The sequence below is a fragment of the Mustelus asterias genome, chromosome 20 (assembly GCF_964213995.1).
Source record: "Mustelus asterias chromosome 20, sMusAst1.hap1.1, whole genome shotgun sequence".
NCBI classification, from domain to species: Eukaryota; Metazoa; Chordata; class Chondrichthyes; order Carcharhiniformes; family Triakidae; genus Mustelus; species Mustelus asterias.
In genome coordinates this window covers 16944911-16960413 of record NC_135820.1, presented here as the reverse complement: position 1 = coordinate 16960413, position 15503 = coordinate 16944911, and the positions used below count along the sequence as shown (strand labels likewise).

Sequence of the window (15503 nt, the reverse complement as noted above, 5' to 3'; positions counted from 1 at the left end):
CATTTCACAAACTCACTTTTGAAACAGTAGTAATGTGGTAATAACAGCAACATAATACAGTGACAGGGGGAGCAATGCGACGGTAATGGGGGCTGTATTGCAACAGTGATAGGAGTGCAGGGATAATGCCAAAAAGGCAAATAGCTACGTTTAAAGATAATTTTCAGCCTGTATTTACAGCCCTTGCTTTAGATCAACTCTATAACACTGAAGCAGATAGAAAATACAGAAATGTTCACCTCACTGAGTCACAGAGATGATGGCGGTGACGGATTTTTACACTGAGAAGACAGGAGAGTGGGAAACTCGCAACAGGATTAAAAAAGTGGAAGTTTTTCCAGCTGGATTCTGCAGTGATTATTGATGTAACTGAATTAACATGTCTTCTAAACGATGGCCAAGAGTGAATAGCTCAATAAAAAAATCTATTGAAGTTGAGAATCCTGGATGAATGAAAGAACAGGATGAGCGAAATAGGAGAAGATTCAACAGTTATGACAGTCTGTCGCCTCTCGTTCTTGATCCTTTTATGAGTGGGAACAGTTTCTCCCTACCTACTCTCTCCAGTCCCATCATGATTTTAAACATCTCTATCAAATCTTCTCTTAGCCTTCCCAACCTCTCCAATCTACCCTCACAATTGAAGTTTCTCATCCCTGGAACCATTCTTGTGGGCCGAAGGGCCTGTTTGTGCTGTGGCTTTCTAAACCTCTTCTGCGCTCTCCAATGTGCTCACATTCCCCCTGAATTTTGGCGCCCAGACTTGTACACAATATTCCTCTGAGGTACAACTGTGGAAGCATCTTCACAGAATCACAGAACTGTTACAGTGCAGAAGGAGGCCATTCAGCCCATTGGTTCTGCGCTGGCCTTTTGAATGAGCAATTCACCTACTGCCGTTCCCCCACCTTCTCCCCATAACTCTGCACATTCCTCCTTTCCAGCAAACTGTCTAATTCTGTTTTGAATGCTGCACATACTCTCAGGCAATGCCCTTTGTAAGATTAGGAGCAGGGAGAGAGAGTTGAGAAGTTCCACAGTTCTGAGATCCTGGAAAGGAATGAGGAAGACTGGAAGATGAGCGTTGAGTCTTCATCGACTGATTCAGGAGCAGGGATGTTTTGCTGCAACTATACAGGGCCTTGGTGAGGCCACACTTCAAATATTGTGTGCAGTTTTGGTCTCCTTTTCTGAGGAATGATGTTCTTGCTCTCGAGGGAGTGCAGCGAAGGTTTACCAGGCTGATTCCGGGGATGGCGGGACTGATGTATGAGGAGAGATTGACAAGGTTAGGATTGTTTTTGCTGGAGTTCAGATGAATGAGGGGGGAATCTTATAGAGACTTATAAAATTCTAACAGGACTAGACAGGGTTGTTGCAGGAAGGATGTTCCCGATGGTGAGAGTGTCCAGAACCAGGGGTCACAATCTGAGGATTTGGGGTAGACCATTTAGGACGGAGGTGAGGAGACGTTTCTTCGCCCAAAGAGTGATGAGCCTGTGGAATTCATTACCACAGGAAGTAGTTGATGCCAAAACATTGAATGTATTCAAAAAGTGGCTGGATATCGCACTTGAGGCAAATGGGATCAAAGGTTATGAGGAGAAAGCAGGATTAGGCGATTGAGTTGGACGATCAGCCCATGATCGTAATGAATGATGGAGCAGTCTTGAAGGGCCGAATAGCCTCCTCCTGCTCCTATCTTCTATGTTTCTATGATTCACTATGGATGTTCAAAAGAAGCTGTATGTGCTCCTGGAAGAATCTGATATTGTGTACGAAAGATGGACAGGATATTGGGCTTTGTGGTTCAGAAAGAAGTGCAGTGGAGGACATGCCCCTGTCCACATCAACAGGGATGAAGTGGAATTGGTCGAGAGCTTCAAGTTTCTATGTGTCCAGATCACCAACAACCTGTCCTCGTCCTTCTACGCCGACGCTATAGTTAAGACAGTCTACCAACGCCTCTACTTTCTCAGGAGGCTAAGGAAATTCAGCATGTCCTATAGTGTGGTGACCAGAAGTGTTCACATTACTCTGGTTATGGCCTAATGAGTTCCATCATAGCCTATTTGCAGCATAAAATGAATCATCTCAGTGATATGAATAACGTGAACATGGTATAATCTCTGTCAAAGGATAGCCATTTATGTGAAGCATTTAATGATTGCCTTGTGTCCTTATATCCTTCAGAGCTCTTCAAATCTACCTGCCGATTAGACAGTTCTTCTACAACATCATCCATCCTGAGTACAATGCCGTGTGTGATGTCTACGCACTAATGTTCCTGATAGACGTCATTAACTTCATCATCACCATATTTGGATTTTGGGCATTTGGAGTAAGTATGGGAGTCTGCACTTACAGCCAAACTTATCGGCGCAAATTTGTGCATCTCTTGTTGCTGCGCTGTGCGCTACACTCTGAGAGGTGGCCCTACTGATGTCTCTGGGACACATTTGGGCATGATCCAGGAACTGGAGTTATAAAGACCATTATATCCAAACCAGTCTTGGCCCAATGTAACCTTGAATTCAAATATTTCAGTTTCTTCAACCAATCAACAGTACTCCTTTGGGGTCACATCGATTAAACAAGTGACAGTAACCAACCCGAGGAAAATGATCATTTCTAAACGTATTTAACTAAAGCAAAGTATCTAGCCTAGTCACTGTTTACTTATCTCCAACTTGCTGTTATTTAGAGGAGAGAAGGGAGGCAGGAAGAGGAGTTACCATTTTGAGCAGGATGCCTCCCCATGGATACAGGGGACCCTCCCTCCCCAGAGGAGGTAGCCCCCCCACCCCTCCCATTCCTTTCCACCTTTTAGTCCGAGCTGTTAAAGTTCCAGGCTGCCCCCTCCCTCTCCTTTCTCCATCCTCTGCCTAACCTATTATGATGATGTGGAGATGCCGGCGTTGGACTGGGGTAAACACAGTAAGAAGTTTAACAACACCAGGTTAAAGTCCAACAGGTTTATTTGGTAGCAAAAGCCACACAAGCTTTCGAGGCTCTGAGCCCCTTCTTCAGGTGAGTGGGAATTCTGTTCACAAACAGAACTTATAAGACACAGACTCAATTTACATGAATAATGGTTGGAATGCGAATACTTACAACTAATCCAGTCTTTAAGAAACAAAACAATGGGAGTGGAGAGAGCATCAAGACAGGCTAAAAAGATGTGTATTGTCTCCAGACAAGACAGCCAGTGAAACTCTGCAGGTCCACGCAACTGTGGGAGTTACAAATAGTGTGACATAAATTCTGATTCTAGGATCGCATGATAAAGACTCAGGAGGAAAAAAGCAGAAATATTTATGTGAAATAGTGTGACATAAACCCAATAAACCCCTCCTGAGTCTTTATCATGCGATCCTAGAATCAGAATTTATGTCACACTATTTGTAACTCCCACAGTTGCGTGGACCTGCAGAGTTTCACTGGCTGTCTTGTCTGGAGACAATACACATCTTTTTAGCCTGTCTTGATGCTCTCTCCACTCCCATTGTTTTGTTTCTTAAAGACTGGATTAGTTGTAAGTATTCGCATTCCAACCATTATTCATGTAAATTGAGTCTGTGTCTTATAAGTTCTGTTTGTGAACAGAATTCCCACTAACCTATTATGATGACAGAGGTAGAATGAAGTCTTTCTTTTGCCTTTAACTGCCAACTAAAGGGCCTCAATAGGCCTAAGGGAGAAGAGTTGGCAATGGTTTAGTGGTATTATCACTAGACTATTAGTCCACAAACTCAGCTCATGTTCTGGGGACCCTCAGGTTTGAATCCCGCCATGGCCAGTGGTGGAATTTGAATTCAATAAAAGATATCCAAAATTAAGAATTTAATGATGACCGTGAAACCATTATTTATTGTCGGAAAACCCATCTGGTTCATTAATGTCCATTAGGGAAGGAAATCTGCCATCCTTACCTGGTCTGGCCTACATGTGACTCCAGAGCCACAGCAATATGGTTGGCTCTCAACTGCCCTTGGGCAACTAGGGATGGACAATAAATGCTGGCCCAGCCAGCGACACCCGTGGCCCACAGATGAATAACAGGCTGCTTGACCCTTAACCTACCCTACATACTATAGGGGACAGTTCGGGGATTGAAAGGAAGGCAGCGTGCTAGCCACCTGATTTAGTTATTTACGTTCAAATACGCTGGTGGGGTAGAGGGAGAAGCGAGTTGTAAAATTCATTCCTGTGCTGACTTAACGGCTACCCGGACGGCACAGTGGTTAGCACTGCTGCCTCACAGCGCCAGGGGCCAGGGTTCGATTCCCGGCTCGGGTCACGGTCTGTGCGGAATTTGCACGTTCTCTCCGTGTCTGCATGGGGTTCCTCCGGGTGCACCGGTTTCCTCCCACAGTCTGAAAGACGTGCTGGTTAGGTGCGTTGGCCATGCTAAATTCTCCCTCAGTGTACCTGAACAGGCGCCGGAGTGTGGCGACTAAGGGATTTTCACAGTAACTTTATTGCAGTATTAATGTAAGCCTACTTGTGACACTAATAAACTTTTAAACTTTTTTTAAACCTCCTTGCTAATGTTATATGGACCACTCATGAGTGGGTTATCCTACTTGCCTGATGAAGTGATATTCTACTGAGGACTCAAAGAACTGAGACATTTTTTCTGTATCAGATCACTGAGGTATTCCACCCACGCCTGGGGAGTTACAGGCTCCCCCCACTTCCTTACTCCATCCCCTGCCTAACCTAAGATGATGATGTGGAGATGCTGGTGTTGGACTAGGGTAAACACAGTAAGAAGTCTCACAACACCAGGTTAAAGTCCAACTTGTTTATTTGGTAGCAAAAGCCACTAGCTTTCGGAGCGCTCGCTGCTCCTTCGTCAGGTGAGTGGGAGTTCTGTTCACAAACAGGGCATATAAAGACACAAACTCAATTTACAAAATAATGGTTGGAATGCGAGTCTTTACAGGTAATCAAGTCTCAAAGGTACAGACAATGTGAGTGGAGAGAGCATTAAGCACAGGTTAAAGAGATGTGTATTGTCTCCAGACAGGACAATTAGTGAGATTTTGCAAGCCTAGGCAAGTCGTGGGAGTTACAGATAGTGTGACATGAACCCAAGATCCCGGTTGAGGCCGCCGTCATGTGTGCAGAACTTGGCTATCAGTCTCTGCTCAGCGACTCTGCGCTGTCGTGTGTCATGAAGGCCGCCTTGGAGAACGCTTACCTGAAGATCAGAGGCTGAATGCCCGTGACCGCTGAAGTGTTCCCCAACAGGAAGAGAACACTCTTGCCTGGTGATTGTCGAGCAGTGTTCATTCATCCGTTGTCGTAGCGTCTGCATGGTCTCCCCAATGTACCATGCCTCAGGACATCCTTTCCTGCAGTGTATCAGGTAGACAATGTTGGCCGAGTTGCAAGAGTATGTACCGTGTACCTGGTGGATGGTGTTCTCACGTGAGATGATGGCATCTGTGTCGATGATCCAACACGTCTTGCAGAGGTTGCTGTGGCAGGGTTGTGTGGTGTCGTGGTCACTGTTCTCCTGAAGGCTGGGTAGTTTGCTGCGGACAATGGTCTGTTTGAGGTTGTGTGGTTGTTTGAAGGCAAGATGTAGGGGTGTGGGAGTGGCCTTGGCGAGATGTTCGTCTTCATCAATGACATGTTGTTGGCTCCGGAGAAGATGTCGTAGCTTCTCCGCTCCGGGGAAGTACTGGACGACGAAGGGTACTCTGTCCGCTGTGTCCCGTGTTTGTCTTCTGAGGAGGTCGATGTGGTTTTTTCGCTGTGGCGCGTCGGAACTGTCGATCGATGAGTCAAGGCCATATCCTGTTCTTATGAGGGCATCTTTCAGCGTCTGGAGGTGTCTGTTGCGATCCTCCTCATCTGAGCAGATCCTGTGTAGACGGAGGGCTTGTCCATAGACGATGGCTTCTTTAGCGTGTTTAGGGTGGAAGCTGGAGAAGTGGAGCATCGTGAGGTTATCCGTGGGCTTGCGGTACTCCAAGGCGGTTCTCCAAGGTGGCCTTCATGACACACGACAGCACAGAGTCGCTGAGCAGAGACTGATAGCCAAGTTCCGCACACATGAGGACGGCCTCAACCGGGATCTTGGGTTCATGTCACACTATCTGAAACCCCCACGACTTGCCTGGGCTTGCAAAATCTCACTAACTGTCCTGTCTGGAGACAATACACATCTCTTTAACCTGTGCTTAACGCTCTCTCCACTCACATTGTCTGTACCTTTAAGACTTGATTACCTGTAAAGACTCGCATTCCAACCATTATTTTGTAAATTGAGTTTGTGTCTTTATATGCCCTGTTTGTGAACAGAATTCCCACTCACCTGACGAAGGAGCAGCGAGCGCTCCGAAAGCTAGTGGCTTTTGCTACCAAATAAACATAGAAATCATAGAAATCATAGAAACCCTACAGTGCAGAAGGAGGCCATTTGGCCCATCGAGTCTGCACCGACCACAATCCCACCCAGGCCCTACCCCCACATATTTTACCCGCTAATGTACGCATCTCAGGACTCTAAGGGGCAATTTTTAACCTGGCCAATCAACCTAACCCGCACATCTTTGGACTGTGGAAGGAAACCGGAGCACCCGAAGGAAACCCACGCAGACACGAGGAGAATGTGCAAACTCCACACAGACAGTGACCCGAGCCGGGAATCGAACCCGGGACCCTGGAGCTGTGAAGCAGCAGTGCTAACCACTGTGCTACCGTGCCGCCCTGGACATGTTGGACTTTAACCTGGTGTTGTGAAACTTCTTACTGTGTTTACCTAATATGATGGCAGAGGTAGAATGAGGTCTTTTAGTGTTCTCGCTCCCTCTGATTACCCATCAGAATACAATGTTTACACAAGAAACTGACATCAGATTCACCAGGTTGATACCGGAGATGAGGGGTGTAGATTATGAGGAGAGATTGAGCAGATTAGGTTTGTACACGTTGGAGTTTAGAAGGCTGAGGGGTGATCTTATAGAGGCATATAAGATAATGAAGGGGCTGGATAGGGTACAAGTGGAGAGATTCTTTCCACTTAGAAAGGAAACCAGAACTAGAGGGCACAGCCTCAAAATAAAGGGGGGTTCAGTTTAGGACAGAATTGAGGAGGAACATCTTCTCTCAGAGGGTGGTGAACCTCTGGAATTCTCTGCCCACTGAAGTGGTGGAGGCTACCTCGTTGAATATGTTTAAGTCACGGATAGATGGATTTCTGATCGGTAAGGGAATTAAGGGTTATGGGGAGCAGGCGGGTAAGTGGAACTGATTCACTTCAGATCAGCCATGATCTTATTGAATGGCGGGGCAGGCTCGAGGGGCTAGATGGCCTACTCCTTCTCCTATTTCTTATGTTCTTATGTTCTTATCTTCTGCCAATCAACATCGCGGTTGATCTGTACCTCAACTTTGTTTACCCACCTTTCATTCATATCCTTTGATACTCGTACAAAACAAAAACACAGTTTATTTGCTGGATGAAATTACCCATTATCTAACTTGAATCTTGACTGCAATACTCTGACTTAAAGTCAATCCAATTTACAGAACAATTTTATATTCATTATCCTGAACTCTCTATCAGGAAATCATGGTGGCACAGTGGTTAGCACTGCTGTCTCACAACGCCAGGAACCTGGGTTCAATTCCAGCCTTGGGTGACTGTCCGTGTGGAGTTTGCACGTCCTCCTCATGTCTGCATGGGAGAATGTTTTCCTCCACAGTCCAAAGATATGTAGGCTAGGTGGACTGACCATTATAAATTGCCCCTTAGTGTCTAAAGATATGTAGATTAGATGGGTTACCCATGGTGAATGTACAGAGATAGGGTGGGGGAGAGGGCCTGGATAAGACATTCTGTCAGGGAGTTGGTGCAGACTGGTTGGGCCAAAAGGCCTCTTTCTGCACTGTAGGGTTGTACGCAGTGTTCTAGGCTTGAGGACTACTGGAGATGTTCTTGAGACTGTGATGAGCTAATATTCATTTAAGAAAGTAGCTGAAAGTATCGAGTATCGAGAATGCAGAAAGACGTAAATGTTACAATCACATTGGCATGAACCCTGCTCCAGATTATCATAGAATTATAGAATCCCTCCAATGCAGAAGGAGGCCATTTGGCCCATCAAGTCTGCACCGAGTACAATCCCACCCAGCCCCTATTCCCGTAACCCACATATTTACCCTGCTAATCCCCTGGGTCAATTTAGGGTCAATTTAGCATGGCCAATCAACCTAACCCGCACATCTTTTGACTGTGGGAGGAAACTGGAGCACCCACGCAGATACGGGGCGAACGTACAAACTCCACACAGACAGTGACCCAAGGCCAGAATCGAACCTGGAGTCTCTGATGCTGTGAGGAAGCAGTGCTAACCACTGTGCCGTTGTGCCGCTCATAGCCGCAATGTACTTGCTTCTGAGTGGTGGATGAAAATGGACACCGTGTCATTCATAAAAAACCTTGACCACTTCTGTCAGATGATTATTTTCATGCAGTCAAGTATTGGATGAAAGTAATCCTGTTCTAATTGTTGACTTTAAAGAATAGTCATTTAATCCTGCGCAGTACGAATTTGAAGACCAGGAAAAAGAATGAGGTCAAAGCTTTGATGAATCCATAACGTATAGTGCCCAGGAGATTGATAATTACTCACCAACAATAGACTCAGAGTCCCATAAGTGGATCAGCTTGACTGCTCACATTTGCTGAAGCAAGCTTGATGAATGTCTGATAGAGCTAGGGCACACTGTATCTTTATTGGGTTAATTATGTCTTCCTAATGTGATGTTACTACTTAAGCGTGTTACAGCTCGGTGTTCGTTTGCCTGGAATATCACTCTGCCAGTAATGTCGCTGCTCCTGTCTCCCCCAGCGCATGTGTGTATAGCCATTCTCCTCCATTCATTTTCACCTCTACAGGAGCGACCACAGCAGTTAGATATGACCGTCACCCACCCAGCTTTCTTCAATATTAATTATAGAATGAGCTGTATTAGTGCTTTACAATTCCCCTCTGCACTCAGGCTATCAGGCCTAGCGAGCATGCCTGTACCCATGACTAGAATTGTTTAAAAAGATCCTCGCTGACTGTTGTGTCAACCTTTTGCTTCTACAGAAACACACAGCTGTGGCTGACATCACGGAATCCATCTCTGAGGATCAGGTGCCTCAAGTGTTCCTTGTGATGGTGCTGGTTCAGTTTGCCACCATGGTGATTGACCGTGCCCTCTACCTCAGGAAGACAGTCATGGGCAAGATTGTCTTTCAGGTTGTCATGGTCCTCGGGATTCACTTCTGGATGTTCTTCGTCCTCCCTGGGGTGACTGAAAGGTGATGTAGACTATTACAAAGCACCATTATAAATACCTGACCCGTAGTATCTGGTTAAAGAACGATGTTGCTTTTCTCTTGTATATGTTTGCACTAGGATTTAGGGGAGGCATGTCCTATTAAGTGTGGAATAGTCAAAGGAATTGTCAAAGGGGCGGCACGGTAGCACAGTGGTTAGCACTGCTGCTTCACAGCTCCAGGGTCCTGGGTTCGATTCCTGGCTCGGGTCACTGTCTGTGTGGAGTTTGCACATTCTCCTCGTGTCTGCGTGGGTTTCCTCCGGGTGCTCCGGTTTCCTCCCACAGTCCAAAGATGTGCAGGTTAGGTTGATTGGCCAGGTTAAAAATTGCCCCTTAGAGTCCTGAGATGCGTAGGTTAGAGGGATTAGCGGGTAAATATGTGGGGGTCGGGCCTGGGTGGGATTGTGGTCGGTGCAGACTCGATGGGCCGAATGGCCTCCTTCTGCACTGTAGGGTTTCTATGTTCTATGGAATTGTCATTAGACGGTCAGCGCAAGTAACACAGTGCATGGCATAACTCAGTGATAGAATAGGCCTAAGTGAGGCCTAAGTAGGGTTTGTGGAAGGGGAACTCACTGCAGGCTTTCCTCCTGTAGTAGGCCCAAAGTTGGTAACTATTCAACCGAGAGGCTTTGTTTGGTTTTCTTTATTTCTTTTCCTTACTATGTTAGCCTCAGATTTAGTTATTTTTTTCAATTCTCATTCTGATGACCCTGCAACACTCTTTTTTGTGGGTCAGAGGGCAGGAGGTCTGTTTCAAGTACAAGCAGGTAACAGCATGGTCCAGTAATGACTCCATGCTAACCGAGATTCAGCAGTGACCTCTCCCCTGCCCCAGGTCAAGCAGTGACCTCTCCCCTGTCCGAGGTCCGGCAGTGACCTCTCCCCTGTCCCAAGTCTGCCAGTGACCTTTCCCCTGTCCAGGTCCAGCAGTGACCTCTCCCCTGTCCCAGGTCCGGCAGTGACCTCTCCCCGTCCAGATCCAGCAGTGACCTCTCCCCTGTCCCAGGTCCGGCAGTGACCTCTCCCCGTCCAGATCCAGCAGTGACCTCTCCCCTGTCCCAGGTCCGACGGTGACCTCTCCTCTGTCCCAGGTCCGACGGTGACCTCTCCCCTATACCAGGTCCGACGGTGACCTCTCACTGACGGTGTCCTCTCGCTAGCCGAGCTCCAGTGGTGGCTCCTCCATGACCAAGGCGCAGTGGTGACCTCCATCTCTGGTGAAGTCCGGCAATGACCTCTCCCTCGCTGAGGTCCGGCAATGTCCCCATCTTTGACCAAGGTCCAGGGGTCACGCCTCCTAAACCGAGATGTGGTGGTAATGCCTCCTGGCTGAGATTTGATGGCAATCCACTACAAACACTCCATAAGTATTTATCCATCAAGGTGTGTCCCCTTTTCTAGGATATTTGAGGCAAGTATATGACATAAGGCGGCACGCTGGCACAGTGGTTAGCACTGCTGCCTCATGGTGCCAGGAAGCCAGGTTCAATTTGGGCCTTGGGTCACTGTCTGTGTGGAGTCTGCACATTCTCCCTGTGTCTGCATGGGTTTTCTCCGGGCGCTCCGGTTTCCTCTCACACTCCAAAGATGTGCAGGTTAGGTGGATTGGCCATGCTAAATTGCCCCTTAGTTTCCCAAGATGTGTAGATTGGATGGATTGGCCATGGTAAATGTGTGGAGTTACGGGAATAAGGCGGGAAAGGGCCTGTGTAAGATACTCTAGTCAGAGAGTTGGTGCAGACTCAATGGGTCGAATGGCCTCTTCCGTAGTGTAGGGATTCTATGTTTCTATGACAAGGAAAGTGAGGCTTGGTGAGTGTACTGAATGTGAAATCACTTCTTTTTGTGTCATTTTTGTGTCATTTCTAACTGCAGGAGGTTCAACCAGAACCCAGTTGCCCAGCTGTGGTACTTTGTTAAGTGTATCTACTTCGGCTTGTCAGCCTATCAGATCAAATGTGGCTATCCAAACAGAGTGCTTGGCAACTTCTTAACCAAGGGCTACAACTACATCAACCTTTTCCTCTTTCAAGCGTAAGTAAAGGGGCAGCCAGGTAATATGGCGGAGGTAGACACTGAGCGGTAACAAACTTATTCTACCTGATGAGTGTTAAATCTCTGAGCACTGAGGCACCTCCTCAATAACTACTCCACAGCCAGGAGTCAGGGAACACCGATCTTTTATTCAGTCTACTCGCTCCACACTCCAAATGTTGACTGTCCACTCAGGGTAGTTCACATCCAGCTCACCCTATATGCCCAGGTCACCTGACCCGTTCACTTAAAAGGGCTATGCCCCAACATACACTAACAATGTGAGAGATCATTTTAGGAGAATGAGGGGTGACCTTATTGTGATGTGTAAAATCATGAGGGGCATAGATAGGATGAACACACATAGTCTGTTTCCCAAGGAAGGGGAATTGGAAACTAGAGGGCATAGGTTTATGGTGAAAGGGGAAAGATTTAAAAGGGACCCGAGGGGCAACTTCTTCACACAGAGGGTGGTGTGTATATGGAATGAGAAAGTGGTTGAATCAGGTACAATAGCAACATTTAAAAAGCATTTGGATAATTACATGGATAGGAAATGATTAGCGCCAAACGTGGGCAACCTGGACCAACTGGGAGGGCACCATGGTTGGCATGGACCAGTTGGGCCGAAGGGCCTGTTTCCATGCTGTGTCGCACTATGATTCTATAATACCAGCCAAAGCTGAATGCCAAAGCAAACCCTCTAGGGCACTGAAGCACTGATGTGTTTGGGGTAAGTTGCCCATCGGTTATCATCCTGGAACAGAAAATCCGAGATGTTGAGAAATTGTATTCTGTACGCCTGGTTATTAATGGGCTGACACCCACACTCTCCATCACTTTCACATAGAAGGACATTCCCTCGATCCTTTACTCATACTTCAACACAATAGGCTATACTCTTTGCCCCACGGCACCATTGCATAACTCAATAAATTACAACAAAATCATTCTCTGGGGCATGACAACATTTATTGCCCACTCATGGTTGGGTACAACTGTGGAGCTCATTTAAGCCGCTTCAAAGGACAATTAAGAGTGTGAAACTCATAGAATTACAGAATGGTTACAGCACAGAAGGAGGTTATTCAGCCCATCGTGTGAATGCCAGCACTCTGGAAGAGACACTCTGCTAATCTCACTCCCCTTCCCATTTCCCTGTAGCCCTGCAAAGATGTCTATTCTCTTCAGCTGCCTTTCCAATTTCCCTTTGAAAGCCAGTGATTAGATCAGTCTCCATCACACTCTCAGGGAGGACATTCCAGATCCTAACTGCTTGCTGTGTAAGGTGCTTTTGCTGAAGTTGCCATGGCTTCTATTGTCAATCACCTTAAATCAGTGTCCTCTGTTTCTCAACCATTCTGCCGACAGGAAGAGTTTCTCCTGATCTATTCTGTCCAGACTCGTCATCAGTTAAACATCGCTATTAAATATCCTCTTAATCTTACCTTCTCTAAGGAGATTCCAGCTTCCCAATCTATCCTCATAACTGAAGTACCTCATTCCTGGGACCATTCTCTTTCAACTTTTCTGCACCAGGTATACAAGATGATAAAAGGCATGGATAAAGTAGACGTGGAGCAGATGCTTCCTATGATCTATGATTCCTCTTGTGGGGCATTCTAGGAGGGGAGGTTACAGTCTTAGGATAAAGGGTAGCAAATTTAAAACAGAGTTGAGGAGAAACTACATCTCCCAAAGGGTTGTGAATCTGTGGAATTCACTACCCCAAAGTGCGGTGGGTGCTGGGACAGTGAGTAAATTTAAGGAGGTGTTAGACAGATTTTTAATTGGTAATGGGTTGAAGGATTATGGAGGGAAGGCAAGAAAATGGGGATGAGGAGCAGATCAGCCATGATCGAATGGCGGAGCAGACTCGATGGGCCAAGTGGCCTGATTCTGCTCCTATATCTTATGAACTTATGAACCCACTCTAAAGCCTTCGTATCCTTGCCCAGACACAATACTCTACTTGATGCTGAACCGGTGTTTTATACAAGTTTATCATAACTTCCTTTGCGTTTCTCCTTCATTCCTCTATTTATAAAGACATGTATGCCACTTTTTCAACTTCCTTGTCAACAATTTGTGAGCATATATACTCAGGTTGCTCTGCTCCTGCACACCCTTTTAGATTTGAACCCTTTATTTTATATTGTCTCTCTTCAGTCTTCCAAACTGGAGGACTTCACATTTCTCTGAATTGAACTACATCTGCCACATGTCTACCCATCCCACCTGTCTGTCTGTATCTGCTTGAAGCGCATCACTATCCTCCTCACAGTAGGGGAGGCAATGGTCTAGTGGTATTATCGCTAGACTATTAATCCAGAGACTCAGCTAATGTTCTGGGGATCTGGGGTCGAATCCCACCACGGCAGATGGTGGAATTTGAATTCAAAAAAAAATTGGAATTAAGAATCTACTGATGCCCATGAAACCATTGTCGATTGTTGGAAAAACCCTTCTGGTTCACTAATGTCCTTTAGGGAAGGAAACCTGCCATCCTTACCTGGTGTGGCCAACACGTGACTCCAGAACCACAGCAATGTGGTTGACTTTCAACTGCCCTTGAGCGACTAGAGATGGGCAATAAACACTGGCCAGCCCGTGACGCCCGTACATCACAAAAAATATTTCCAAATCTCAGAGCATCTGAAATTTCAAAATAGTGCTGTGCATACCTGAGTCTAAATCATGAATAAATATTCAGAAAAACCATGATCATCATACCAAACCCTGGAGAACCCCACTGGCTGCCTTCCTCTTGCCTGAAAAACAACCGTTCACCACTACTCTCTGCTTTCTGTCACTCAGCCAGATTTGTGTCCTGGGCACCTGCCGCTGCCCCTTTTATTCCATGGGCTTTAGCTTTGCTGTCAAGCCTGTTATGTGTCATTTTTTCAAGCACCTTTTGAAAGTTGCTACACACCTCAAGTACTCAAGCTCATCACAATACTTAATCAAGTTAGCTAAATATGGAATTCAGACTGGCTTTCCTTAATTAATCCATAATTATCCAAGCGATTGACATTTTTCTGCTGAATTATCATTTCGAAGATTTTTGCTATGATTGAGATTACTTGGCCTGTGGCTGCTGGCTTCACCCTTTTTTGGCAAGGTTTTAACATTTGCAATTCTCCAGTATCTAAGGAGGATTGGAAGATTATGGTCAGTATCTCCATAATTCCCACTTTTACTTCCCTCAAGATCCTCCAGCGCATCTCATTTGATCCTGGAGCCTTATCAGCTTTAATTACAGCAAGTCTTTCTAACAGCTTCTCTGTATCAATTTTTAAACCATTGTTATGGGAGCTGTGATGATGTTTTGCTTGTTGTTGTAGTTTAAGCTACTGTTCCCCTCAAGTAGGCAAACAAAGACACAGAGTAGTTCAAGATGATTTAATTGACAACTGTAGCACTACGGGACCCTGATCCAATCTTTAAGGCCAGGCAGAATAACAAATTCAGAAATACACAAACAAGTGTCGTTTCAAATTTGATTACAAATACTTAGCATATACCAATCAAAGTATTGGAGCTGTCTCTATCCACTCACAGTTATTGATTAAGGTTACATCATGCAGACATCAGGAGTTTGTTGTCCAATTATAACTTGTGCATGTCTTCCTAATTATATCATCAGGCAATGATAATGATATCTCTGACCAATGGTACATCAATCTCCCTTTCCATTGTTCCTTGTTCTAATGGGCAAACATGAACTACAGCTGCACATCGTTCAATTGAATGGTCCTTGACTCTTATCTGGGTCTGCTTTAATCAAGACCTGTGGTTTTTACATAGCTTTCCCTGTGTGACTGAGATACAGCTTGCAGCTTATGTGATTTTTAAACTTGTGTGATTATTAACCCTTTCACCCATACAGTGTCTAAACTGCCTCCTCATTCTCTATGACCATGGTGAAGACAGGTACAAAATATTTGTTTAGTACCTCTCGCCATGCATGATTCTCCTGCTAATCAGCCCCATTCCCCCTCTTACTGACATTTTATCATTTATATGTCTGGAGGAGAATTTTGGGTTCCCATTTTTGTTTGCTGCCAACCTCTTCTCATGCTCGCTCTTTGCTTCTCCTATTCTCTTCTTCACTTCCC

At 45.8% G+C, this 15503-nt stretch overlaps 1 protein-coding gene across 1 annotated transcript in view; it reads left to right on the top strand.

Annotated features, from left to right (window-relative positions):
* The window catches only part of LOC144508231 (piezo-type mechanosensitive ion channel component 2), a 206009-nt gene that overhangs the window by 168806 nt on the left and 21700 nt on the right, over window positions 1-15503 (top strand). The window contains exons 42-44 of the mRNA XM_078236045.1: window positions 2194-2341; window positions 9114-9328; window positions 11227-11385. Coding sequence (XP_078092171.1) covers window positions 2194-2341; window positions 9114-9328; window positions 11227-11385 — 522 coding nt within the window. The remainder of the gene's footprint in view (window positions 1-2193; window positions 2342-9113; window positions 9329-11226; window positions 11386-15503) is intronic.